The 26,475-nt window shown below is 34.8% G+C and overlaps 1 protein-coding gene across 10 annotated transcripts in view; it reads right to left on the reverse strand.

Annotated features, from left to right (window-relative positions):
* The window catches only part of SSBP2 (single stranded DNA binding protein 2), a 298,141-nt gene that overhangs the window by 212,117 nt on the left and 59,549 nt on the right, over positions 1–26,475 (reverse strand). For 9 of the 10 annotated variants that reach the window (XM_073802264.1, XM_073802263.1, XM_033852980.2 and 6 more), the window contains exons 2-3: positions 11,884–11,956; positions 1,635–1,696 (exon numbers count right to left, since the gene is read on the reverse strand). In XM_073802264.1, the coding sequence (XP_073658365.1) occupies positions 1,635–1,696; positions 11,884–11,956 (135 nt within the window). Of the gene's footprint in view, positions 1–1,634; positions 1,697–11,883; positions 11,957–22,875; positions 22,944–26,475 lie in introns of all 10 variants that reach the window. The other variant, XM_073802267.1, reaches the window with a different exon arrangement.

Consider the following 26,475-nt stretch of genomic DNA (forward strand, 5'->3'; position numbering starts at 1 on the left):
AAAAGCCAAAGTATTCAGTGAGTTTTTATCAACCATTTACAGTACGAGGATAGGTTAAATTCATGAGGAAGGGAGTAAAACAGAAATAGGTGCAAGAAATAGAATTAAATCTATAATGAAAAACTTTAAATCCTCATTTTGTTAACCCACTAATCCAATAGGGACAGACTTCTAAAGTGGTTTCTTGTGTCACTTTGCAGACCTAATAGGAAACATACAAAATATAAGGGTGTCAACAAGTGGGAAACTCAAATACATTCAGCAAATAATTAAGCGTTTCTAGTCTAGATCTAGATATCATAAAAACAGACTATGTAAAATGAAAAACTGACTTTTATACCACTATATGTTACAAGAGGTCAGTCTTAAACCCCAGGAAAACAGCACAATGACACTGCTTAACTGCAGTGAACCGTTGTTCCAAATAAAGGAACAACTCTGAACCAAAGGACTGCACCTGTTCCTGCCATACGTATGCGAGACAAACAAGGGAAACCCACAACCACAACTGACCAAGTGTGGTTCTATTCACCATGGAACTTCTAGTAAAGCACGTTTTCAGGAGAGAGATTAAAAAGATGATGGCATGAAGTAACGGACCAAGGAAACCATGTGCACGGCACTAGAAGAGAGCTTTTGTTTTTTCTTTTGAATAAGATTCAAATCTTATTCAAGATTCATCTCTCATTTGAGAGATGAATGTATAAAGTACTGAACAGGAAATGCTCCTAACTGAAGAAATTTTTTAAAAATAAAAGAAAAGCCTAACTTGTCCATTTGAATACCTAGACTAACAACTACTGCTGTAGAAAAGTCATATACCCGGGCATACCTGTACCACAATAAAATTTATAAGTTCTGATATCAACTGGGCCTTTAATACTGACTGACCATCTTTGTGTACATTCCTAGTCAGTTCTAGCTCTGAGTCTATATAGAATTATTTCAAACTTTTTTGGACTATTCTCTCTCCTAAAAATTTACCACCATCACCACCACTACCTTCAATAGCCTCGGGTTTAGATGAGGTCACATGGGTGGGGCCCTCATGGGCAATTAGTGCCCTTATAAAAAGAGACACCAGAAAGCTAGTTAGTTAGCTAGCACGTGCTTGGTCTTTCTCTCTCATTCTCTGTTATGTGCTCGCTCTCTCTCTCTCTCTCTCTCTCTCTCTAACTCTCTCTCTCTCTCTCTGCCATGTGAGGACACAGTAAGAAGGCAGCCATCTACAAGCCAGGAAGAGAGTTCTCACCAGAAACAGACCATGCTCAGCAGCTTGATCTTGGATTTCTAGCCTCCAGAACTGTGTGAAAACAAATTTCTGTTGTTTAAGCCACCCAGTCTATGGTATTTTATTATGGTAGCCAGAGCTGACTAATACAATATCATACTTATAGCTGGAGATTCCACACACTGGTCACAATTCCAGCTTGATTTAATAGAAGTATCTTTAAGTTAAATAACATTAATGCTGGTTTTGAGTTTGTTTTTTATTTTTCTAAGTGCCACCTTTCAGAAAATAATTGTAGAAAATGATAAAGTATAAGTGAGAGGCATGAAATCATAAACAGGTACAGTGCAGGCCTACTGAAATGCATCATCAATCTAGTGAAAATGGAATTAAAGATACTTACCACCACCAAGAATGTAAGAATCCTGGTGGTTCCCCCAATGTGATGTTTTTTTCCCATCTTATCTAAAATGAATAAAAGAGATATTAAATACTTTCCTAATAATACTTCTCACACATATTATAAAGCAATATTTTTTCCATTTAAAATATTATGATAATATATAATATTTTCATGTTATTCTTTACTCAAGTTTTAAAAATACTCATTTTATATTGTGATTTGCTGACTGGATAGTTTGAGAGAAGATGCCACCATTATTTTCCTGAATTTGCTTCCCATTGTGCCATAATTTCAGAAGATATTTCAGGATCCTAAGGCACATTAAAATCACCATTATTAACACCAATATGAAAATCAGTTATCACCACTAACCCAGAAATTTGCAAGAGACTGGGCTTAATATGTAGACTCTAAATTATACTCTAAGTATTGAATTTTTTAATAAGTTCCTTATTTGAGGGGATGGGAGTAAGAAGGCATATGACTTTCATAAGAATTTTTAAAAGATGGTGACATAAAACTTTCCAATTATTTATATTTCAGATGAGTTGGAGTTCACTATAATAAACATTTAAAACAAGGTCAATATTCTCAAAATTACAAGTTCTGACTAAATGCCTTTACAAATTAAATTTAAAAACTGGAAAGCTGTGTGGGTGCTTATACAGTGCCTTTTTTAAGCATTGGATCACAGTCAACAGAAAGGATAAAAATCTTTGCATTCAGGGAGATAATAATTTAGTAAGGAAGATAGATCATAAACAAGCAAACAAACAAAAATAGGGAATTGTATTTACATTAGAAATAGAAGGTGACAAATGCTGTGGAGGAAAACAAAACAGTGAAGGAGGATAAAGAGAAAAGGTAAATGTAAGTTATAATTTTAGCTAAGGTGATCCAGCTTTGAAAACAAACAATCCTTATGTATAAGTATATCCTGTAGTTTTTAAATAATTAAAAATATTTAACAATACTCCAATCAATAAAATGTGCCCACAGGCCCTTAACACTACTAGGAAGTAAACAACTATAATTATAGATTTCAAAAAATTCAAGGAATCCTTTCTATCACTTACTATGGAAGAAGTTATCCCAAAAGGATAAAAACCAAAAACATTTAAAAATGAAAACTCAAGAAGTGGCCCTAAATGTAAAAAAAGAAAAAAAATCAAAACCTCTCTAAGGAAGAGATGCAAAACTTAAGTGCAATTAAAATAACTGAAACTGATTACATGTTTAGAGTTCTTATGTACACAAAATATAAACCACTGGGAACCTTGACATAGACAAATAATTTGCTCTCAAAAAACAAACGAACTTTCTAAAGATTAGAAAATTATATATGTGATAACCAGTTTTAAAAAGAGGGCTTCCCTGGTGGCACAGTGGTTGAGAGTCCGCCTGCCGATGCAGGGGACACGCGTTCGTGCCCCGATCCGGGAAGATCCCACATGCCGCGGAGCGGCTGGGCCCGTGAGCCATGGCCGCTGAGCCTGCGCGTCCGGAGCCTGTGCTCCGCAATGGGAGAGGCCACAACAGTGAGAGGCCCGCGTACCGCAAAAAAAAAAAAAAAAAAGAGCTAAAACGTGAAACTCTAGCAATTAATGAACTTGAATTTATAAAGTCTAAATGTGATCTATGAACCAGAACATGTTATATAAATGTAAGCCAGATCCTAGCTTGAATTCTCCTAAGCAGTAACACTCAAAAAAAAATTTTTAATCTATACTACCTTTTATCCGATAATTTCAGTTGATCAATATTCTATCTTTTTGGTTCATGAAAAAATAAGGAATGGTACTTAATGAATCTTATGAGAATTAAAACTCTGATGTCCTGCTAAAGTTATAATTTAGTCAGAAACCTGTGTCTCATGTTTCTCTCAATCCTTTCTCTTACCATTTTTTCACTAGTCTTCTTGAAAGGGCATAATAATGGACCTCACAGATGTGCCCCAGACACACTAATATTCCTAACCCCTGGAATCATCCTAAGCATATGAACAGTAAGTTTTTTAAAGCAGTGTCCTTATGTTTCATCTCAGTTCATCCTGACTTTACATAATACAACTGTGAAATAATTAAAAGGAGAATGTGAGATGACTTATGAAGAGTCAAAATAGCATGACTAGCTCTCAGTGCCAGACTGTGCTGGAGGTTGGATTAGACTCACAGTCTAAATGAGTCCCACTGCACCACATCAGCTACTAAGCAGTCTCCTTCCTGTACCTTCACAACTTCCACAACCAATCATCAGCTATTTCAGGAGATAAGGTACTCTAGGAAAATAACTATAAGATTTATATTTGATATGGTCTTTCACAAGAGGAAGTCTGAAGGTAATGCATCTGTATTTTAAACAGTATTACATCTTATTATTCCTAAGAGAAATTCAAAATGTTTCACATACATCATCTTTTTCATCCTCAAACATTCTTTACTATATCATAAGTAAAGTTCATCTTTCTCACTTAAATTGCAAGTCTGTGGCAGAAACAGCTAAAACTTTGGTCCATCATACTGAAGTTAACACAAAACTCACAGTTATTCAGTGAACAACAACTACCGTTTTAGGTATTTGCAAAAAAGAGATGGTTATACATAGGAATATGTTTCCATAGTGAATGGCATTTTTTGCTTCCAAACTAATTACTACTCTAGATATTACTTGTTTAGAGAAAGCATGAGATGATGCTCAAGAAAACAGAACCTGATCTATAGAAAACTTTGGCACATTTACTGCAGCATTTTTAGAAACAATGAAAATTAGAAACAACCTGAAAAACATTCACCAATAGTGAATGTAAAATAAATTTTCATGCTTAAATACTACAGAACAGTGTGTAATCATTTAAATGAATAAGATATATCTACATGGAAAAAGAGCCATGCTATATTGGTTTTTCAAGCTGGAGATTACACAAGGTTGGAGAACAAATACATATAGTATAAAACCTTTCCTGTTTAAAAAAGAATGTGTGAATATGTACGTGTGCATTTGGGTGTATGCATATTAAAAATGACACCAAACTTACAACTATTATCTCTGGAAAAAGCTAAAGGAAGACTTTCATTTTAAAATCATATTCGCATCCACATATGTAGTTTAATTTTTTTAGCAAAAGTGTATTAATGATGGATGGGGTTGAGGAATAGCCAGAAAATACTTCTAAATGTCAACAGTCATTTTAGAAACAATTCTTCTACTATTTATGAAGAGGCATTTTCTGTTGTACTGAGTTTCATGGGCTTCAGGCTTGTTTAGGTGTTTAAGCGGCATCTATGCAAACAATCTCTCTCTCTTTGTTCTATTTTTCCTTCTTGCATTATTCCAGGCCCAATGTGTAGTCCCTAGTCCTTAGGCTTTTTGCTGTTTAATCATCCACCTCCCTTCCTTCCGACATTAGTCCAGCTAAAGGCCGTATTCTCCTGTAACCTTGTAAATCCCAAGGCCAATTCCCACTGCCATACTCTGCATCTGAGGGCCTTGTCTGTGATTATGCAGTGTCTCTATCATATGATCTAGTGTTTTCAGCATTTCTATGTAAATGCACAGCCAAACATTGAATCATGAATGAAAGGTGTATTGGCAAGAGTAAGACATGCCATATGGTTTATAACTGAAAATTATAAATTACAAACTATCACTATCTGATAGCAATTCTTCTTCTAGGAATTTATTCTATAAATGTGGTCACATGTGAAAAATTATAAATGAAACAATTTTCATTGAAGCATCATTTGTAATTGCAAAAGACTGGAAACAATCTAAATGTCCATCAGTAGGGGGCTGGTGAAATATATTACGGCACATTTCATAGAATGAAATACCCTACAACCACAAATAGAGAATTATAAATTTAATGAACCAATATAAAACAACTGAAGTCAAACAAGTGAAACAAAAATCAAAGCACAGAACAGAGTGTATAATAAAAAAACATTTGTGATACACACACATACAAACATACACACACACACACATTTACTTATCATCTCATCATCATTTGCTTCCAGCAAGGTATACTCGTCAGTTACCTATTCTCTCTCAGCCCGAAACCCACCCTTCCTATACTCCATTCTACACTTGGTGCTTGGATTCTGAAAACTACATTTCCTAGGCTCCTTGCCAGCCAGTTTCCTGTTAAGTTCTGCTATCAGGGGACACTAGTAGGAGATCAAAAGACAGGAGGAAGAAGAGAAGCTTCCTGCCCCTGGCTCCAAAAATGTAGTCGCTGGTTGCAGCAGGAGCAACAAAGCCGAGGTGGGGCAATTCTGGATGTCGACAGCACCTTTTTTGGGGGGTTCCAGCCTCGTCAATGTAGGACCACTTTAGACGGTCAAGAGCATCTCCAACAGCACAGCAGTTCATGTGAAGCTCAAGGGATACAAACTTTACAGAGTATTCCTAAATCCTTTCATACTTTTTGAAAACCAATATTAAAAAAATTAATACCCTGAATGGATAAAGCTAGTTCCTCTGTTAAGAAAAGAATGCATACCTATGTACACATTTGTTGCTAGACAAAATCCTGAGACTTCTAATTTAGATATAATCCACCGTTCCTACTAATTTTCTAAAACCTTCCATGTATAGAAGTATTGGTGCATCCATACAACTAAACTAAATGTTAAAAAAAGTAAAAATTTTTACATTCTAATTTAAAAAATTAAAGCTGACAGATGTATAACAGGAAGAAAAATCTGACTGTACTTTGAAGCAGATATAATCCAAAACTGTGCTGTTCAACGTGGTACTCATTAACCACATGTGGCTCTTTACATTTAAAATTAATTGAATATTCCTCAATTGCTCTAGACACTTTTCAAGGGCTCAGTAGTCACATGTGACTAGTGGAGAACTTACTATACAGCAGAGATTAGAGATCATTTCCAAAATCATGGAAAGTTTTATTGAATAGTCCTGCTTTGCTTTAGAAGGAAGGTAGAAGTCCTCTTAAAAAGGAATACTCCTTATTGGGAAAACTCCTTGATGCATATGAAGGAAACAGGAAAGTTAAGGCAAAGAAAAGGTATCAGCCACAAGGAGGAGAAGCAGCAGGGCTGTAATACTTAGTGAGAGCAAGAAATCACAGCAAGAGAACCATACTGTCCTCCCTCCCCCTAGTAAGCCCCAGAGAGTTGGAGAGGACTTGAGACAACCTATTATATTAGGGATTAGAACTGGAGCCATTTTGCTAGAAAAGGTAACCCCAGGAGGTAGGAGGATTGTGGGCCATCCAGGTGACAGATACTTGGAGCACACACGTGCACGTAGGATATGTATTTGTACTCTAAAGAAGTAAACTACACAAGATAGAAAAGAGGGGAATTCCTTGGCAGTCCAGTGGTTAGGACTCAGGGCTTTCACTGCCAGGGCCCAGGTCCAATCCCTGGTCAGGGAACTAAGATCCCACAGCAAATTAAAAAAAAAGAAAAGAATCAGTCAAGTATTAAAATAACACCTTTCAGCACTTACCACATGCCAGGCCCTTCAAATCACTTTACATGTACTAACTCATTTAAACCTCAGCACCACTTTAAAGTATTATTATGATTATCTTCTTTTTATAATTAAGAAAACTGAATAAGTAAATATAATGTAGAACACAATTCAAATCCAGCAGTGTGGCCCTAAAGTGATTGCTCTTACCCACTACACTATGTTGCCTCCAAATTAAAGTTCAAGAAACAGGTAAGGTAAGGAAATTATTATTATTATTTTCTCTCTTCATATAGGTGGAAAAATAAACAGAACAGAATTTTGGAGTCTATGGAGTTCAATAATTTAGCATTCCTAATAAAATCTGAAGAAACAATCCATTAGATATTTTTAAGCTTCTATTTCTGGCTAACTTATTGGCTAATTTATGGCAAATAAGGGCTAGTAATACAGTATAAACAATGTAAAATTTTTAAGAAGAGAAAAAAAACCTAGATCTCTGCAACAACACTCTAATTCTTAATTTTATTTGCTACAGACACCAAGCCTCATTCTGAGGCATGAATACCATACAAAATTTCAGGAACAAGCAGGAATTATCTTTGCATAATGAAATAATATAACGCAGGAAAAGAATCATTTTTAAAGAACCCAAAATAACAAAACTTGATATAGCATTGTAAAGAAGATTTCTTAGCATTCTGTTTATAATTATTGAATACTGAAGGATAAAGAAATATAAAGCAGAGGAGGGGCTCTGTACTGAGAATATTTCTAAAGAATATTCCATTTTGTCCTCTTGGTGGTAAGAAAATGAAAAGTCATACAAACTACATTTAGGATTCAGGTAGTGGTTTAGGATCTATGATGAATCAGAGATAACAATGAGCTTTAACACAGCCTGGCTAGAGAAATGTTTTAATTTCTACTATTATCCCAGAGTTATCTCTTTTAACTAAGAAAAAAAAATAGTTGGGCTAATAGTGCCCTACTATTCAGACTGATAACAAAAGCTATCAGAAGCAGTCCAATTTCTGACAGGCTAGGCCAAGGGCACTATAAGAAAGGCTAAGCCCAACTGAGAGATTAGGCTGCTGAGATACACATCTTACTTGTTCAGATGATGCCTGGAGTTCCAACTTGACCTTCTCACAACTTCATCCAGAAAGCAAACCCGTATAAATGAAAGAGGTGGCCCAGCACAGTAAATCCTGGCTCACAAGGGCTCATTAACATCATAGTCATTCATATCCTCATTCACCCTGAGGGAGAATTCCGAAATTGGAAGAAGCATTCTACTTTGCCTTGAACCAGGGTGAGAACATCGAATACTTGAGTAATTGGTGCCACTTCAGTCATTTCCTTTTTATCACAAATACCCAAACCAAATAAATAGGTCCCCCTGATTTTTAAGTTCCTTGTATAACAGTTCTGAATCAGGTAAAAATCTGGGTATAGAGTAAGAATTTAGATAAGATGGACCTTCACTACTCAAATGACTTAAGAAGTCATTCTACAATGAGCAGCCTTAAATTTTCCAGATGATCCAAGTGAAAGGAAGAGAGAAAGCAATGCTAAATAGGGTACAGAGCTCTAAAAGATTACATTCTCCTTTCTTTGTTGTCCATAGTTAAAGAGGATGGGTACTGCCATTCACATAGACACTGCAGTACAAATCTAAAGATGCTATTCTTTTACTTAAAAGGATAAAAGTTCTCTTTTGCCGAGAAGATAAGTCCAAGCTTCTTGGCAGAATATGCAAAGGCTTTCAGGTAAGAATGCACTATCAGCACGGAGAGGTGGAGCCCTGAGAAAGCTTTCCTAGAAAAAGCTACTTCTAAGCTAGTCAAGGAGAGAAGGGGAGGAGGTTTTAGGCAGTGAACAGCACCGAGTAATGCCCAGATGAGAGAAGGCTTCTGGTATGTCTAGGCAAACACAAGCAGCTGGTATTATGGAAACTTAAAATATGAGGGAGGACAATATAGCAAGCTATTGAAATTTAACCAATTGAAATTACAGTCAACCCTCTCTATCTGTAGGTTCCACATCCACAGATTCAACCAACCACAGAGAGAAAATACTTGGAAAAAAAATTCCAGGAAGTTGCAAAAAGCCAAACTTGACATTGCTTCCTATGGGCAACTGTTTACTTATCATTTACATTGTACTTACATCTATTACACAGCATTTGCACTGTTAAGTATTAGAAGTAACCTAGAGACGATTTAAAATACATGGGAAGATAAGTATAGGCAATGTGCAAACACTGCTATTTTACATAAGGGACCTGATCTCTGTGGATTCTGGCATCCACAGCAGTGGGGTAGGGGTGGGGAGGTCCTAGAACCAATACCCAGTGGATACGGAGGGACGACTGTATCTAGAACTCTAGGGTATACTCAGCAATAGCCTATTACAAATCTACCTCCAGACTTCCATTTTAAAATCAAGGTAATTTTGTATTTTATCTTCTATTATTTTTATTTTTAAATAACTATACAAATATATATACATATATATTTCTTGTTTTAAAAAATCCTACAAGTAAGGATAAAATTCCCCTTTGATTCCTTTAACATCCCCACTCCCACCAACAACTAGTCTGGAATGTATATTCTTTCAGACCTTCACTATACTTCACATTCATAAGTATGTACCCACAAAAATATATACGATTGCTTTATGTTCAACGATTTCCATGTAACTATTCTGGGAATCACATACACCCATCTCCAAAGTCCAGTAATATTGTGTCTTCCTGGTGACAACAGTTTAATTTCAGCTTAACTGATTCCTCATGTGAAATTGAACCAGCTTAATAATTCAGAGATATCCTCAGTTTTGTATTCCAAATGCAGCCGGAGAAAATAAAATCATGGTAAATACTTGTTTAAAAACGTGTAAATCTCTTCTGGAATTACAATTTTATTTTTACCAAGTAGCTCTAGAAAAGCTGTACATCCATTGTCCATTGAGTCAGAAGCATATCAGTACAGTATCTAGTTATCTGTTCAATCCACATAACTTATTTGAGCCCTAGTACCTGAACTTCCTTAAGTAAGTTAGCAACTTTTTTCTTTTTTGATGAAGTGATTATTAGTGTTGCTTAGAAAAAATATTCTTGGGAACCCCTGAGGACCCAGAAAATTAAGCCAATCCAAAATGGTCCTTGATTTAAGGAAAGTGACCAGTAAATTCTTTTATCAAGTTTTCAAATGCATTAAAATAAAACTTGAAAATCTCCATAAGCAGATTTAGTTTCTTTTAAATATAAGTTGGCAGTGATTAAGAATATAATTATTAAAAGCATCCTCTTTGCAATCTCAGTCACTTTATAATATCAAACAGTGAATGTGACTCAGAAAGGTTATAGACCAAAGTCTTCTAATTAATTATTTAATGAGATATGGATACGTTAAACTTCTGTTTTGATTTAAATAAACTTTGAAATCACATTTTTATTACATTGCATACATTACTTCTGTAGTAAAACAACTGACTTCTTAAGTTCTGAGCATACCTCTCAATTTTCTTACTTGCAAACAGGCCCTAACAGTTCACATATATTAATTAATTAGATAAAAGATTGGGGGCTACATGTGTTTGTTTACTTGTGTGCTTGTTGGAGGATAGTGAATCTCAAGAAGGCTGTACCTCAGGCAGGGCACTTTGGTCAAGGGGTTGCCCATCATATCCCTGATCTGAAAGGGGCAAACTAGTGAGATCACTAAAGACAATGTAATTTTGATCAGCACTGTCCCACAGAAACATAAACATATGCCACATATGAGAGCCACAGATGTAATTTAAGATTTTCTAGTAATTACATTAAAAAAGAAAAATAATGTTAGTAATTTTATTTTGTCTAATATATCCAAAATATTATCATTTCAATGTGATCAAAAATTTTAAATTATTGATACTTTATATTCTTTTGTTCACACCAAGTGTTCAAAATCCAGTGTGTACCTTCATACTTACAGCACTTCTCAACTGCATTAGTCATATTTCAAGTGCTCAAAAAGTCATATCTGGCCAGCGGCTACTATACTGGACAGCACAGATATAGAGGGGAAACCAGGGGCTTTGGAATTAACCTAAGGTTTGAATTCTAGTTCCATAACTTACTAAGCTATGTGACCATAAGCTAGTAATATAAACTCCCTGAGCCCTGTAGTTCTTATCAGTAAATCAGGAATAATACCATATGCCTTGCAAATTTCTTATAAGAACTATAGATAATATAATATTTATTATAATTATAGATAATATGCCTGGCATATATATAACTCAATAAAATCCTCCTCATCCTCATCATTATATAAATTAGGGAAGGAAAAAGTAACATTGTATGAGAGCTCAAAGTTTAAAATATTGTGACGGAGAAAAATAGAAAGAGAAACAAGAACTTGAAGCAAGATTATCAAAATGTTTTCTAAGGGAAGTTTCAGCCGTCAATCCACTATTATCCACACAAAATAAAAAGAAAAACCATATTTTCCAAAATTGTGAATAATGCCAAAATAAGATATTGCTAAAACTAGAGATATGATGGTGTTTAATGGTTCTATTTCTACAGGGAAAAAATGGCTATAAAGTTGAGTAGAAGGTTATTTGCATGGACATGGAATTTTGGGATACTAAAAACGCTTACAAACAATCTACAAAGAGTATATTATGCATTCTGATAACTGAGCATTCATTATATAATACATAATGATATTTTTTTCATATAATTGTTACAGTATATTTTTCATTCACTTACACAGGATATCAAAATACAATGCAGAAAATATACAAAACATACCTCTGATAAAAATGTCTGGGCCGATTTCTGAGCTCCTACATGGAGCAGATATTCATATACGTAGAGTGCTAACCTGTAAAATGAATAAAATATTTATTGAGAAGAGGTATATTTAAAATTCATTCTTTAAATAATGCACACACCTTTTCATTACAGAAATATTTTTCACAATAACAGTGACAGAAAATCAACTCTTCCAACATCTTTTCAATGGGAGTTTATACACATATGTTCAGAAAGAACTTTAATTAAAATAGGACGCAAAAGAATAAGACACAGAATATCTTCTCTTGGCAAGAAACACCTAAACATGGATTTTTGTCTTGGATCATCTAACTTATCAAGCCCTCAATTCCCTTTGTTATACCTAATATGAATTACTAACTTAAAACCAAACATTAATAATTCCCATAACCTACTTGAAGGTCTAATTATTAGTAAAACAAATGAATTAAGTTATTGGACCTTTACAACAACACTATATCCTTCCAACTTTCTGGTGAATGTTAACATAAACTCCAGCTGTTTACATATCCGTATGCCAAAATGGGTGTTGAATGTCCAATTTTAATATATTTGTTCAGGCACTCTCTCCTTATTCTTTAGTTTAGATTGTTAAACCAATAATATTTTAGTTTAAAAGAAATTCAAATGAACAGCAAATCACAGCATTAAGTAAACTTTAAAGATACCAGATTATATTAAGCATTTGGGTGCTTATAGTTTAAAGGTTAACACAGAAGTAAATATAAATTTATCACTCAGATACAGAATATTAAGTATGCACTATACATTTATACTACTTTCATTATCTTGTGGATTCAGAATTTTAAGCTACACCATGTGGCTCAATTTTAGTTAAGCTGTTAACAAAATATTATTCATAAACCCAAATTAGTCTGAGGCAGTATTTTTAATAATATCTTGGACTGATGCCCGGATAGCTCACAACAGTTCAGTTTCTGCTACACTGTATTTACCAATATTGAGCCAGGTTTACAGTAAACAAAACAATGTAACAATAACCACAGTTCTGTAGAGCTACTCCATTTCTCTTGCCAAGTGAATTTATGATTATTAAAGACTGATGGCATTTGCAAAACTGAATATTTTCCCAAAAATTAACATGTATTTGTCATGAAAAGGGAAAGCCTGTATATAATCACTTGCTCTGTCCATTTAATTCTTTCTCCATTCCCAAACTACCAAACTCTTAAGATGAGAATTATTCTGTAGTTACTAAGCACCATGAGCAGACATCTGTTAAAGTTACTCATAGATGAAAATATGTTGTTGACGGTGAGTATACGAATATAACTTAGAAACATCTCCCATTCTCTTCAAGTTGAATGCCACTTCCTGGATCAGTGCTTCTCAACTCTTTCTCTACTCTAACACACGTAGTATGTCACATCCCTGTGTGATGCTCCCTGAGGAAGGTTCATACCCCAAAGTATGTCATATGGGATATTGGAATTGAAATGTTCCTGTAGTTTCAAACAAACAAACCCAACTGGTGATTCTTATCACACATTCTTCAAACACACATATCCCACATACTCTTGTCTCTCACTAACTACTTCCAAACCCATCACATGATTCCCCGACCATGATGGCAGATTTCACCTTGAAAAAAAAAAAAAAATTTTGTGAATTTCTCCTGGAGAGACTGAAGCCTCAAAATTGCCTGCCAGTGGCAGTGTGGCCCTACTGCATACGGCCCTAGAGCCTCAGGTTATTCCTTGTGGGTTGTAAAATCTTGGACCTAGAGCCAAACCAGTGGTGCAGTCTGGACAAGAAAGCCAGGCCTAAGTCAAAGGCTCAGCAGTAAGGATGTTCCACCAAGCCTGGAGAAGTTGGAAGTGAGAGGCACTGAGTGAAGCAGAGGCACTGTGGTGGGTCTGGGGAGGGGGGGGGGGGTGCAATAACAGAACAGACCCCAGAACAGTCAAGGCCAGAGCACAACTGTTGCTGTGTCCTTGCAATAAACACCATTCCTTAAAGTTAAGCAAGCCACTTCCTTGTAATCTCTTCTTTGTAATATTAAAGGAGATAATATATTTCTTCTATGTTTTCCCCCAATTAATTAGGGAGCAAAAAGTATATCTCTTTACAAGTAGAATTTAAAGCAACAATGTTCAGGACAGTGATTCTCAAAGACATATTGGCGGAGGCACAAAATCAATGGGGGGAAGCGGTTTCAAACCGCAGAACTAAAGATTTTGAAGTATCTTCCTAGGGGTGTGCTTGTCCTCCTACCCTTAGAATCTGAGCTGTAGCAGGACATCATATTGTTATCAACAGGATGATAAAATGGGACAGGGCTGAGAAAATCTATCTATAACACTGCCTCATATATCCATGTTCTGTAACTCCCTTGAACAAAATGAACGCTTCCCAGGCAGTCAGGACCTACTCCAGAGAGAGTGGCAGGGAGCATCATATCGGTGAACAGTTAATCAACTCTACTGCCTTGATGACTCCAGAATACATCACTAGCAAATCTCCAACATTTTAACTACTACCTCTGTGCATAGGATTTTCCAAACCTATGTCTTTAGCCCTATCCTCTCTACCAAGCTCCAAACCTGCTTCTCCAAATTACTGTTTGAAATTTCTAGCAAGATAGCTCTCTCTTAACTTGACCATGTCCAGAGTTAAATTCACCTTCTCCCTCTATTTACAGTACCTGTGCTCACTTTCAATGAAATATAATTTCTGAGTCTCAGTTTCCTCATTTGTAAAATGGGAAGGATACTTTCCTTGTAGTATCGTTGAAAGGATCAGAGAGCACAGTAAATAGTAACAATGACTGCAACAGTTTCAGCTAATTCTGTTACACATTATATTACCAAGTCACATACTGGATTCCAACACCACAGCCTCTCTCACATTTGCCATTCCTTTCTAACCTCCCTCCTGCTCCTGAAGAACCAGTAGGAGCCACAGCAATAGGAGTATTTGTTCAACCTTCAGATACAGATACTGTGTATTTCCCATTAGCTGCCTACAATAGAGGCATTAGGGCCACCAGAAATAAGAACCTCCAGAAGGTTCTGGGGGAAGAGCCCTGCAATAAATTATCTGTGTATGAATACAAATGATTCCAGGGGAGTGAGGACAGACACTTGTCCATCCGTGCAGATGAATCATAGCATGGTCCCTTACCTAGCGACAGGAGATCATCAAACATTTTATTCGGATTCAATTTCTACTGGACAGTGAAAATTTAAAAATAAATATTGAATATACAAATATTTAAAATGTGTACACTCTCATATTAACATTTTCATTTTCCTTTTTAGGATCTTTAAGAAATTTAACTACTTTTGATAAAGTACAGAGTGCCTATTTAATCTAGTGGCTTATAATGTGATCCAATTACACAGAAAAAAATTAATAATCATGCAGTAAGAGTTTGTTTGCAGAAAGTAGACATAGACTTTTTTTTAAACATTGATTAATGAAAAAGCATATCAGTGATTCATGGATCATATATGCCTTTAAATTATCTTCATTTCATTCTAAATTTCAAATAGATACCAACGAATGAGTTAACAAAATCATGACCAGGAATTCTAGAGAGGAATGCAAAGCCAGAATGCAAAATGTATCTGAAACAGCTCAAGACCTTCTGTACTCCCTGGTTACTGCAGGCTCTTAAGTTTTAAAAGTAAGAGCAAAGGTAGAGGTTAAAATGGGAAGAGAACTGAGAATAGCCAAAGCCTGAGCCCACCTGCCACTGCCCTCAACACAGTAATTACATATCACCTACACATGTGATGCACACTCAACTCACTGTCCCTCAGTTACACACATATACACTCATGGGTGCCATCGAAGGCAGAACGGAAAAGTCAACCACCACTGATAAAACTTCACAATTCAAATTCTATCAATCTCCAATTCTGATAGGGTCAAATCTATCGATATTTCAACTAGACTTCATGGATTCAAAATCTCTAATAAATTTGGATGTTGACCAGTCTACAGTTTAACTTTTTAACCTATTTACAAAAGGAAAGGGGGAAATCCCACTCACTTTATTTTGCACATGATTCTAACAAAAGTGGATTTTTTTTTGTTAATTATAAAATATATAATTAGAAGGGAATTAAAGATATATAAAAATGAAAAGAACACAGAAAGATGTTAAACCTCACTACCCCCCACCGAAAAACCCCAAATAAAATTAAAAAGCAATAATGAACTGAGAAAATAGGATATACGATCAATAGGACAACAAAAGGCTAATATGCTTAATATACAAACAGCTCATATAATATGTCCTGCCAGAATAAGACCTTAATGTTTAAATAATGAGCAAGGATGGACATTAAAGGTCAAATAAGAATGGCTACCTATGGCCAGTAAATAATCCTAAGGAAAAATATTCAACCTCCCAGCCATAAACAATATTTTTAAATTTCACCAAATAATGTACCAAAGACTCTAAAAACATTAAAGCATTCGGTGCCTAAAGGATAATATATGGACGTGTAAATGGTACAGCTTTTCAAGAAAATAACATGGTGAGGTGAAAAGGTAAGTGAATGAGTAAAAAACACAAGTGTAGAATAGCTTGTACAGTACGCTCCCATGTACATGACACATATATTCTTCCAGAGGTAATTCATATACATACAGGCACAGCAGCAACAAGTGTCACTCCCCAGGCTTCCCCCTCTGGTGGAAACATATGTATCCAAACAGTATCTTTTATTGAAGGGGTTTTTTTCCTAGGGAGTGGGAGCTTAGGATAAGAGGCAGACTTTTTCTTTTTTTTTTTTAAAGAGGCAGACTTTTTTTACTGCATAAACTTTCTTCTGTTTGATTATTTCCCCGTACTTCTTCTATTACCTATTTTAAAAGAAATAAACAAGTAAATAGGAAAAAATAATAAAACTTTATGACCTTTGACCCAGTAATTTCTATTCTAAAATACTATTTTAAAGAATTAATCAGAAATCCAAACAATTTATAATGAAGCTCGTGGCAAAATTATAGCAGTGAAAAACTGGCAACCTAAATATCTGATAAAAGAGGAATAGTTTACATGCAGGTGATGGGAAAATATATTTTTGAAGATGTTTAATGAAGAAATGTTCATAGTTCATTGTTAAAAGTGTGAGCATATATACACAGAAATATACATACTGCATTGAGAAAAAGAGTAGAAGGAAATATGAGTTATAGCTACTGGCAGAAATATTAATAATAGTAAGAAGCAACAGATGAAGTCCAACTAGTATGGATGTAGCAGAAAAACTAAATAAAGCATAAAACCAGTATGGTCTAATCAGAGTAAGAGCTAACATCCCCACGCCTCCTTCAGAAGGCCTGAGGACAACTCTTGTTAAAGCACTGTCCTCTAATTAACAATCATAATGGTAGCTTTGTGTCTCCAGTAAAAGATTAAATTTTGTGCCACTCATACTATACAAAAATCTAAGATATCTGGCTAGATAAAAATATTAAACACTTTTTCCCAGTTCGTTGTCTGACTTAATTTTGGTTAGGTTTTTTGGGGGTGGGGGAGAACAGGGAAGGGGGGACACATTCAGATACTTTTGATTAAACTTTAAAGATAGAAATAACTAATATGAAAGTAAAAATGCTAACTAAACCTTATAGATAGATGGGGAGAAGCAATAACAAACATCACAGATAATTTTAAAATGTGGAAAACATTAAACGTTATTGGGAATCAAACAAATATACATTAAAGCAACAATGGGATTTAAATTCTCACTTAAATACATAATATGTAAGAAAATGTATATTCAAATACTGCTCATGGCAATAAACTAGTATAGCTCTTTTCAAAACCAATTTGGCAATAAGTATACGTAAAAAGCTTGCTAAGAAAAGTTCACACACTTTGACCCAATAATTCCATTACTGGGAGTCTAGCCTAAAGAAATCATCTTAAATGTAGAAAAGCTTAATGCACAAAAATTTTTAACCAAAGAACATGTAGAACAATCAAAATAAAAAGAAAAATGGCTGGATTTATAGTAAAATATTTTGCATTAATTTCAGGTTTGAAAATATAACTCAGAATTTAGATATATTCATTCAACAAGCACCTGAGAGACTTCCCTCTGCTTAATTCTTGAACTTTAAAATGTGAGAAAATGTCATAACTGTACCACCAAATAAAATTATTTCAAATTTACCTTGTGAAAATTACAAAATCTAACAAAGAAACAAATTTTTACCATTCATGTGAACAACATCTGTTACATGCTTGTCAAGAGGTATCATCTAACAGTACTAAGACAGTTAAGTATTTAATAGCACATCTACAACACATAATGTCATTTGGAGTCTAATTGCAGCAAATTCTCAACTACACTTGTAAATAAGGACTTCACAGTCTGGAAAAGGGGTAAAGAATTTACTTTACCCCTAATCTAGCTAATCTACCCCTAATCTAGCTATCTAATTTGAGATTAAATCTCTTGCTCTGAAGGAAATGGTAGAAAATAAGGAACTATGGATAACATATGAAAAAGGTTTTAAAGACAGTATTGTTAATTTGCAAAAAAGTTCTCCAAGCTACACATAAATAAAAGGTGAATACTACCTATAGTTCAGAGCTAATTCCTAACTCTCTCTCTCTACATACACATATATGTACATATGTCAATATCTATACATGTGTGTATAATACATCTATATAAAACAAATCATTATTTCACAAAAGTCAGTCAATAAAAATGACCTAATGTGTTTAATCTGAATTTATAGAACAGTTAAAATGGATATGACTGTTTAAATCATAGAAAGAATTTTTTAAATCTTGTGAACAGGATTCATCAAAAGTTTTCTTTATATTACACATGCTAGTTATAATAACACAATTTAATGTTCATAAAACTTTTCAGGAATGTGTGCCACTTGTGGATAACATTTAATCATGCCTCACAATATATTCCTATGAGGCAGAGTTATGAACTATGTATAAACATCATTAGGTAAGTACTCATACAATGAAAAGTCCAACTACCAATAAACAGCTATGTCTGTCAGCCTGGCCATGATATCCTATATCTACTTTTCACACATTTACCTATTAAATAACCTGTCTTTGGCATGCCATTCTTTTAATATTCCAAAAAGATACAGTGTTGAAACTGAAAAGCAAGAGAAAGTAGCCATTTAATATGAGAAAACATACATCCATCCCAAATTTCAGTGATGAAAACCGATTTCACCATCTTCTTACATTTAGCAAGGAAAAAGGAAAAAAAAAAAAAGATTCAAACATAAAGCCTTCAAATTAACAAATCCCCACCTGTAGTTTTAAAATTCTTTTGGTTGATTCACTATATGTGCAAAGGTAGAGGGAAGACACAGTAGGAGAATTAACTTCAAAAAACAGCTGGTCCTAATTTCTCTTGAAATTAAACTACTACAACACATTTTGTCTTGTTTATCTCTGTATCTCCAGCACCTAAACTAGCGAGTACCCAATAAATATTTTTTAATGAAGGAATGACTCTCTTAAGCCAGGCATAAGGCACTTACAGAATCCTTTGGTTTCCTCTAGTCAAGGCATTCAAAGGGGAAGCGTAAGGAATCTCCTTAGGTACCTACTTTAGCATTGACCTCCTGGTAGTATCCTTAAGCTTCAGCCTCTCAATAAAATACTATCATTTAACAGCATGAATGTTACTAAAACAATTCCTTCACACTGATTCCTATCTCTATATACAAAGGGTAATTTTTTAAAGAAATAAATTAATCCATTTAGTTGTGGGTGGTAGATATGTTTTGTTATTTTTAATAAAACAAATCCTCAAAAGACAATAACCTCTCTCTCGCTTATATCCTTAAAGGAAATAAATCAAGGTTAGGAAATAAACAATAAAAAGATTGTAGAGGGCTAGAAGAGGGCTATTTTATAAAGAATGGTCTAGCTGTTACATTTAGCACTGGTGAGTAGTATGTGCTGCAAAATGCTACATCCAAAATCCACTCCCCATCTTTTGTCCTTAAATCCCAACGTCATTAACTCAAGAAGCTGCAGACATAGAGAATTTAGAACACATTAAGTTCTCCTAACGCACAGTAAAAAGTCATGTGGGATCTAGATTCCTACCCACTGCTATATTTAAAATGGATAACCAACAAGGACCTACTGTATAGCACAGGAAACTCTGCTCAATATTATGTAACAACCTAATCAGGAAAATAATTTGAAAAAGAATAGACACATGTATTTGAATAACTGAGTCACTTTGTTGTACACCTAAAACTAACACAACATTGTTAATCTACTATACTCCAATATAAAATAAAGTTTAAAAAAAGTCATGTTGGATTTAGAAAAAAGAACTTTCTTATTCCTGATCCATTGTATAATTCCACTGTTGACTAATGACACGTATCAGTATCCATATGTGTCTCCTAAGTGATAAAATGCCAAGAGTTAGCTGGATCACAGCTAGCTAACAAGTAGCAAGGAGCATTTGGCAGCCACCGAGAGACTGCTCATGGGATTGTAAGTAGTTTAGCAATGAAACTAGATCAGCCTGATCAAATTTTCAACAGAGCTTACAACCTGGTGCTAAGGAGGTGTGAAAAATTAGAAATCTGTTTCTAACATTGTCTTTTTAAAGTTCTTCATCATTAACAGTGAAGCTAAAAAACACATTTAGCATGTCAAAAACTGTGTCTATGCAACCACCCAATAATATTAATATCCAGCCTTTGCTTCAAATTCACTTAGTCTATTTTTTATACTCTCAATGTCAGTTTTAGAGAATAGATACCTGATATGCATAAAGATATTGAAGATACTAAACAGAATTAAATGTTCTGGTGCAGAGATAATTGCATCAGTTAAGACTGACAGGGAAAGGAGTGAAAGATTTAACAATTATTAAATAGATAGCTGGGCATAAAAAATATTACATTGCCGATGTGTCATTGATGTCATAAATGACAGACAATGCTTGGGAGTATGGATTTGGAAATAAATGATTTGATGTGCTTAGAAATAAAAACACTTGCCTTGGGCAGACAGGCAAATTCATGATTAAAATGACTATCAATAGAGAAAATAAAAAGGCTAAGATATAAAAATAAGAATTAATTTAAAACTAATCAAGAGTTTATAGAAATATGGTTATTTGTAAAATGTAGTAAAACTTTCCATCCATTTTTAAAAATAATTGTTCTTGCTATAATCTCCCATTTGATCTTTTTTCATAAATTTATTTATTTATATGTATTTAATTTTGGCTGCGTTGGGTCTTCATTGCTGCACGCGGGCTTTCTCTAGTTGCGGTGAGCGGGGGCTACTCCTCGTTGTGGTGCACGGGCTTCTCACTGCGGTGGCTTCTCTTGTTGCAGAGCACGGGCTCTAGGCACGCGGACTTAGTAGTTGTGGCGCACAGACTTAGTTGCTCCAGGGCATGTAGGATCTTCCCAGACCAGGGGTCGAACCCATGTCCCCTGTATTGGCAGGCATATTCTTAACCACTGCACCACCAGGGAAGTACTCCATCCACTCTTAGAGCTAAGCTATATACATTGGAAATACAGTACTGGGTATACTTGATAATAGTACTTAGTCCATTTCAATCCAGCTTGAAGATTATACATTATAGCCACGCTCCCACCTGCCCATGGAAACTTGATATATATTGTCTGATATACATAGTTCTGTTTGTGTCATCCTTATAGAGAGTAGATTTTCTTTTATATCCACCCAGAATACTAGTAGCTTCCTAACACTTGCTGACTAACCTTGGGAGTCATCTCATACTCAATTTCAATGTATTAACATCAAAATTAACACCAGACACCAGACTTCCACTTATGCCATGGAGGAGTAAGTGGGACTGAACTTGCCCTCTTGCTGCAGACAACTAGAAAACTGGATATATAAAACAACTGGTTTTAGATACTGGACAACAGGCAGTGCAGGCCTGTAAAACTTGAGAAAAGAGGAACATACAAGATTTGAGTCCTATCATAACCCTAGTTTTCTGCCTGAAGGCACATTCCAGAACAAAGTACAAGAAGGGAACAAATCCAAATACAGCACAGTGGTCTCAAGTTGAAGAGATCAAGGGATTAAACTGGGGAGGATTGAGGCAGCTGGAATTTGTGGGCAGAGTATCAGACAGGAGGGGGCTACACAGCAAAACAACTCCAACAATCTGCATAGGAATCCCTTTGCCCATGTATAGGGTAGAACCCCACCAAGCCAGGCAAAGAACTGTTGCTCACAGAGGGCTGGGAAACCACTAACTACTCACAGGAGAAACTTCAAGAACACTACTCACAATGAACACCAACAGCATTCGGTAGAGACCCACGGGCCACACTTTGGAGGTAGGACTAAACTAGTCCTAAAGTAAAAGTAGACTTACCCTAACCATAGTGTGTAATTTTAACAACCCAAATAAGCTTTTAACAACATGCAGTGTAGCCAGATTAATTTGTCTAGAAAGTAGCTTTAAGTAAAGATAAATATTATTTAAAAAGTGATACCAAGTATCAAGTCAGAGATATCAAAATAACTTTCAGGTTGGTGAATGACATGGCCACTGAGGGCAAGGGGAATATGGGAAATCTCTGTACCTTCTGCTCAATTTTGCTATGAACCTAAAACTGCCCTTTTTAAAATAAGTATTTTTCAAAGAATTTACAAGGGGTAATGGGGCTTCTTACTTCCCTCTCTCTACTGTTCTGTGTTTTGCAAATTCCTATAATCAAGAAAAAATTATTTTAAAACTTAGTCATCAGTTCATATCTCCTTCCCCAAGCTAATTTTAAATTATTATCTATGTGTAACATTTTCCTCAAGTACAAATGAACAGTAACAGTTTACTCTAATAATAAGTTAATAACCAAGAAAATATCTTCTTTATAAATAATATAAATTACATATCCCAAGAAATTAAGATGAGTGGAAAACATTTAAAAGCAGTCTAATGTTTTTCCTCTTGCTACTAAGCACTGAGAATAACTTACTCAGAATTTCTTCCAGGCTTTACGATTTTTTTTTCTTTTTTCACCTCATGCAGAAGTTTATTGTAGAACTGAAAATAAATTGCATCATTTAAAATCTCTCTCTTCTACTTATTTACAAAACAGAAACAGACTCACAGACTGTGAAAGCAAACTTATAGTTACCAAAAGGGGAAACGTGGTGGGGAGGAATAAATTAGGAGTTTGGTATTAACATATACACACTACTACATACAAAATAGATAATCAACAAGGACCTACTGTATAGCACAGGGAACTCTGCTCAGTACTCTGTAATAGCCTATATGGGAAAAGAATGTGAAAAAGAATGGATATATTCATATGTTTAACTGAATCACTTTGCTGTACATCTGAAACTAACACAACATTGTAAATCAACTACACTCCAATGTAAAATAAAATATAAATTAAAAAAAAAACTCTCTCTCCTTATTTCTGTCTTTTAAAGAGTGCACATAGCAGAAGCTATATGTATAGGCAGCACCTCCTCATCATAAGTCATCATTTCTCTGCCCAGCAGGTCACATGACAGGTGGTTGCAACCCACGCCACAGAGCCAAGTCTAAGATCAGCAGTTCAGGATCTACCTTCCTTTCTTAGGCTCTTCAAACTTGGGATCACAGACGTGAACACTTCATTCTGACCAGGTTTTAGTAACCTGTATCCCCCACAAGTTTAGGGAACTGTAAATCCTCCAATACCCTTCTATTCCCTGCTTCATGAACATTAATAGTCTCCTCACTAAAAGTCTGAGGCTCCCTGATGTGGACTGAAGTCACTATAGCTTACTTCTCTACCCTCAGGACTTCTAAGGAGTCCATGAATAGAAATGAGAAGAACTTGATCTGACATTCTTATTTTTCTTAATGCTTCCTGTTAATTCTCTTTTCTAATCTTTGCACATGCTATTTTGGCATTTAGATCTATTCTGCTTTATATCTTCTTTCCTTTAGCACTCACTTTACACTCCCTACTACTTCTTGCACCTTCTTTTTAAATGTTTCACCTTGTTCTAACTTCCTTAACCCCAGCCAAATCTGTATGATCATCTAACTATAACATATTTGGTGATGTCTTTAGTTGGACCTACTTCGTTACTGCCATGTTTAAAGTATCCACATTAATATGCACCATTCATTGAGGCTAGTGCTTGTAATTCATTTTCCACTTTCCCTAGAGGAATTCTGGGAGAGTTTTTCTCATAACAAATTGCAGCAATGTCTCTGATCTGTACTCCTTAGGGCACATAAGGAACAGGGAAGAAATGCTTCAGAAGAATACACCCATAGACACAGGTCCCAGAACTCTTAATACCACAGAAGGAAATGGGCAGGTGTTTGAAGGAAAAACCCAACTCAGGAAAGACACAGGATAATTCTTCTCTCTGATTTTCAGAGGGTATAAATGTATATTTTTAATCCCTATTTGAAGTTATTTTTAAAAAGCTCCATATAAAATAATCAGAACCACAGGGGTTTTGTCTAGGGCTTAATCCATTTCCTAGCGTTAGTTCGAAATATTTAGACATTTACAGCATTTGCTCTTTCAGGCCATTTATTTATCTCTTTATTAGACAACTCTTAAGCATCTAGTTTGTGTAAAGTATTGAGAACCAATGAAACATCATTAATTTAGGACCCACTAAGGCAGAATTTGTGGCAAGAATACATCTTTACACTAACAAAGAGTTTAACAAATTAGCAGCATAAAGATAATTCTAAATATCTAATGTTAGAAAGAAAAACTACTTTCAAACATCCTGAGAAACTTTACAAAGAAACACTTAACGCTCATCACCATCAACAGTCAGTAAGCTCCTACCATTGTTCTAGGTCTTAGACCAAAAAAAAAAAAAGAAGACACAAATTTTGCCCTCAAGTAATTTTCAGACTTGTTAATCGGAAGAAAAATATAATTAAAAATAAGATCAGTAACACAAAGTGGCATATGATTGGTGTACAGGCAACAAAATATCAAGAATTCAGAACAGGAAGAGACCACTGTAAGAGACTCAACAAAAGGGCTTTAACTGACAGAGGAAATTGTACTTAAGCTAGGTATTAAGGGAAATGGGATAAGCAGGAAGAAAAGAGGACGTTTAAGGAAAGCATGAAATAATTATCTAAATTATATACAACACTGTGGCCAAAATAAAATTCTCTATGTACCTGAAAGGAGTAAAATGTTTCACAAAATATTCCATTATTGAGACAGACTTCTAGTATCACTATGCAATAGAAAGATTTTACTCTATTATATAGAATATGATAGAGTAATAATAGGAACTTATATTTATACTATTTTATGGCTTATAAAATGCATTTACATAGGAAAGGAAACATTTAATTATTTAGTAGCAGTTTATAGCAATGTTATTTTATTAAGAATTTCTCCATATAGTTCTCTTTAATTTTTTCAGATTTTTAAAAAATAAGCCTGTTTCTGTACATTTGTAATTGAGAAAAATGTTCATCTAGAAGGCATTCCCTATGGCATTTCCTAATTAAAATTTAGGTTACCATGTAAAGCTTTAGAATACAGAAATTTACTTTGTACCCCAAAACATAAGTAAAAACCCACATTTTTTTAGTATCAGAAAGTGGGATCTATATATCTATAAATTTAGATAAAGTTATTCTGATTCTTCAGTTATATTTGTATCTAAAAATAAATGTTTAAAGTGTATCTCTAGATAAGAAGCTAAAATAATCAATAGATAAAAGAGAAAAACAGACAAGGCAAGAAAATAGGATTAAATACAACATGAACCTCTACTAAATTAATCTCCAGATACTCAATTTCCAGTCAATTGCACTCAGAAGCATTTGGCATCCATGCGTGCCTAAATCAATGAAGAGTGACCTAAGAGATCTTGACTTCCCTAAGTCCCAATACAAATAATCAAACTCCTTGATTTTAGATAAACAATCACAGCATAATTATCAAATTTGAAAATAAAAGTAAGGAGATAACTATTTAGATTCCTGAATCAGTATTCCAAAAGAACAGGCACTCTGAAACACTGCACTAAATCTAATAAGATTAACTTGACAAAAATAAATGTACTGTGCTTGAATCAAAAATCTTGTATAGGATAGACAAATATAACAATAGCCCATATAAAAAGACAGGTTTTAGCTGACTGCAAGTTTAATATGAATTAATAGTATATTAGACCACCCCACCAAGAGCTAATTTTACCTTAAATGCATTAACATAGAACTAAAAAAGGAGAGATAATAAGTCCTAGAAAGATGAGGGGGGAAAAAAAAGACAAGTTGTGAGCAATGGTTGGAAGTATCAGTGATGCATAACCTGCAGAAAGTAAAGGCTCAAACACTTAATAGGTTGTCAGCTATTACAGGGATTGGTCTTATTTTACATGGCTAAAGAGGGTGGAACTAAAACCAATGGGTTAAAGTGCTAAGAAGGCAAATTGTAACTCAACACCTCAAAGACCCTTTTTGTAACCATTAGAGCTATCCAAAAATCTTATAGGCTGAGAAAAGAACCATTTTGGGGTTGGGAAATGTGAGTGTCCAATCTCTGAAAGAGTAAAGGAACGGTACAGGTTGAAACTGG

The sequence above is a fragment of the Tursiops truncatus genome, chromosome 3 (assembly GCF_011762595.2).
Source record: "Tursiops truncatus isolate mTurTru1 chromosome 3, mTurTru1.mat.Y, whole genome shotgun sequence".
NCBI lineage: Eukaryota > Metazoa > Chordata > Mammalia > Artiodactyla > Delphinidae > Tursiops > Tursiops truncatus.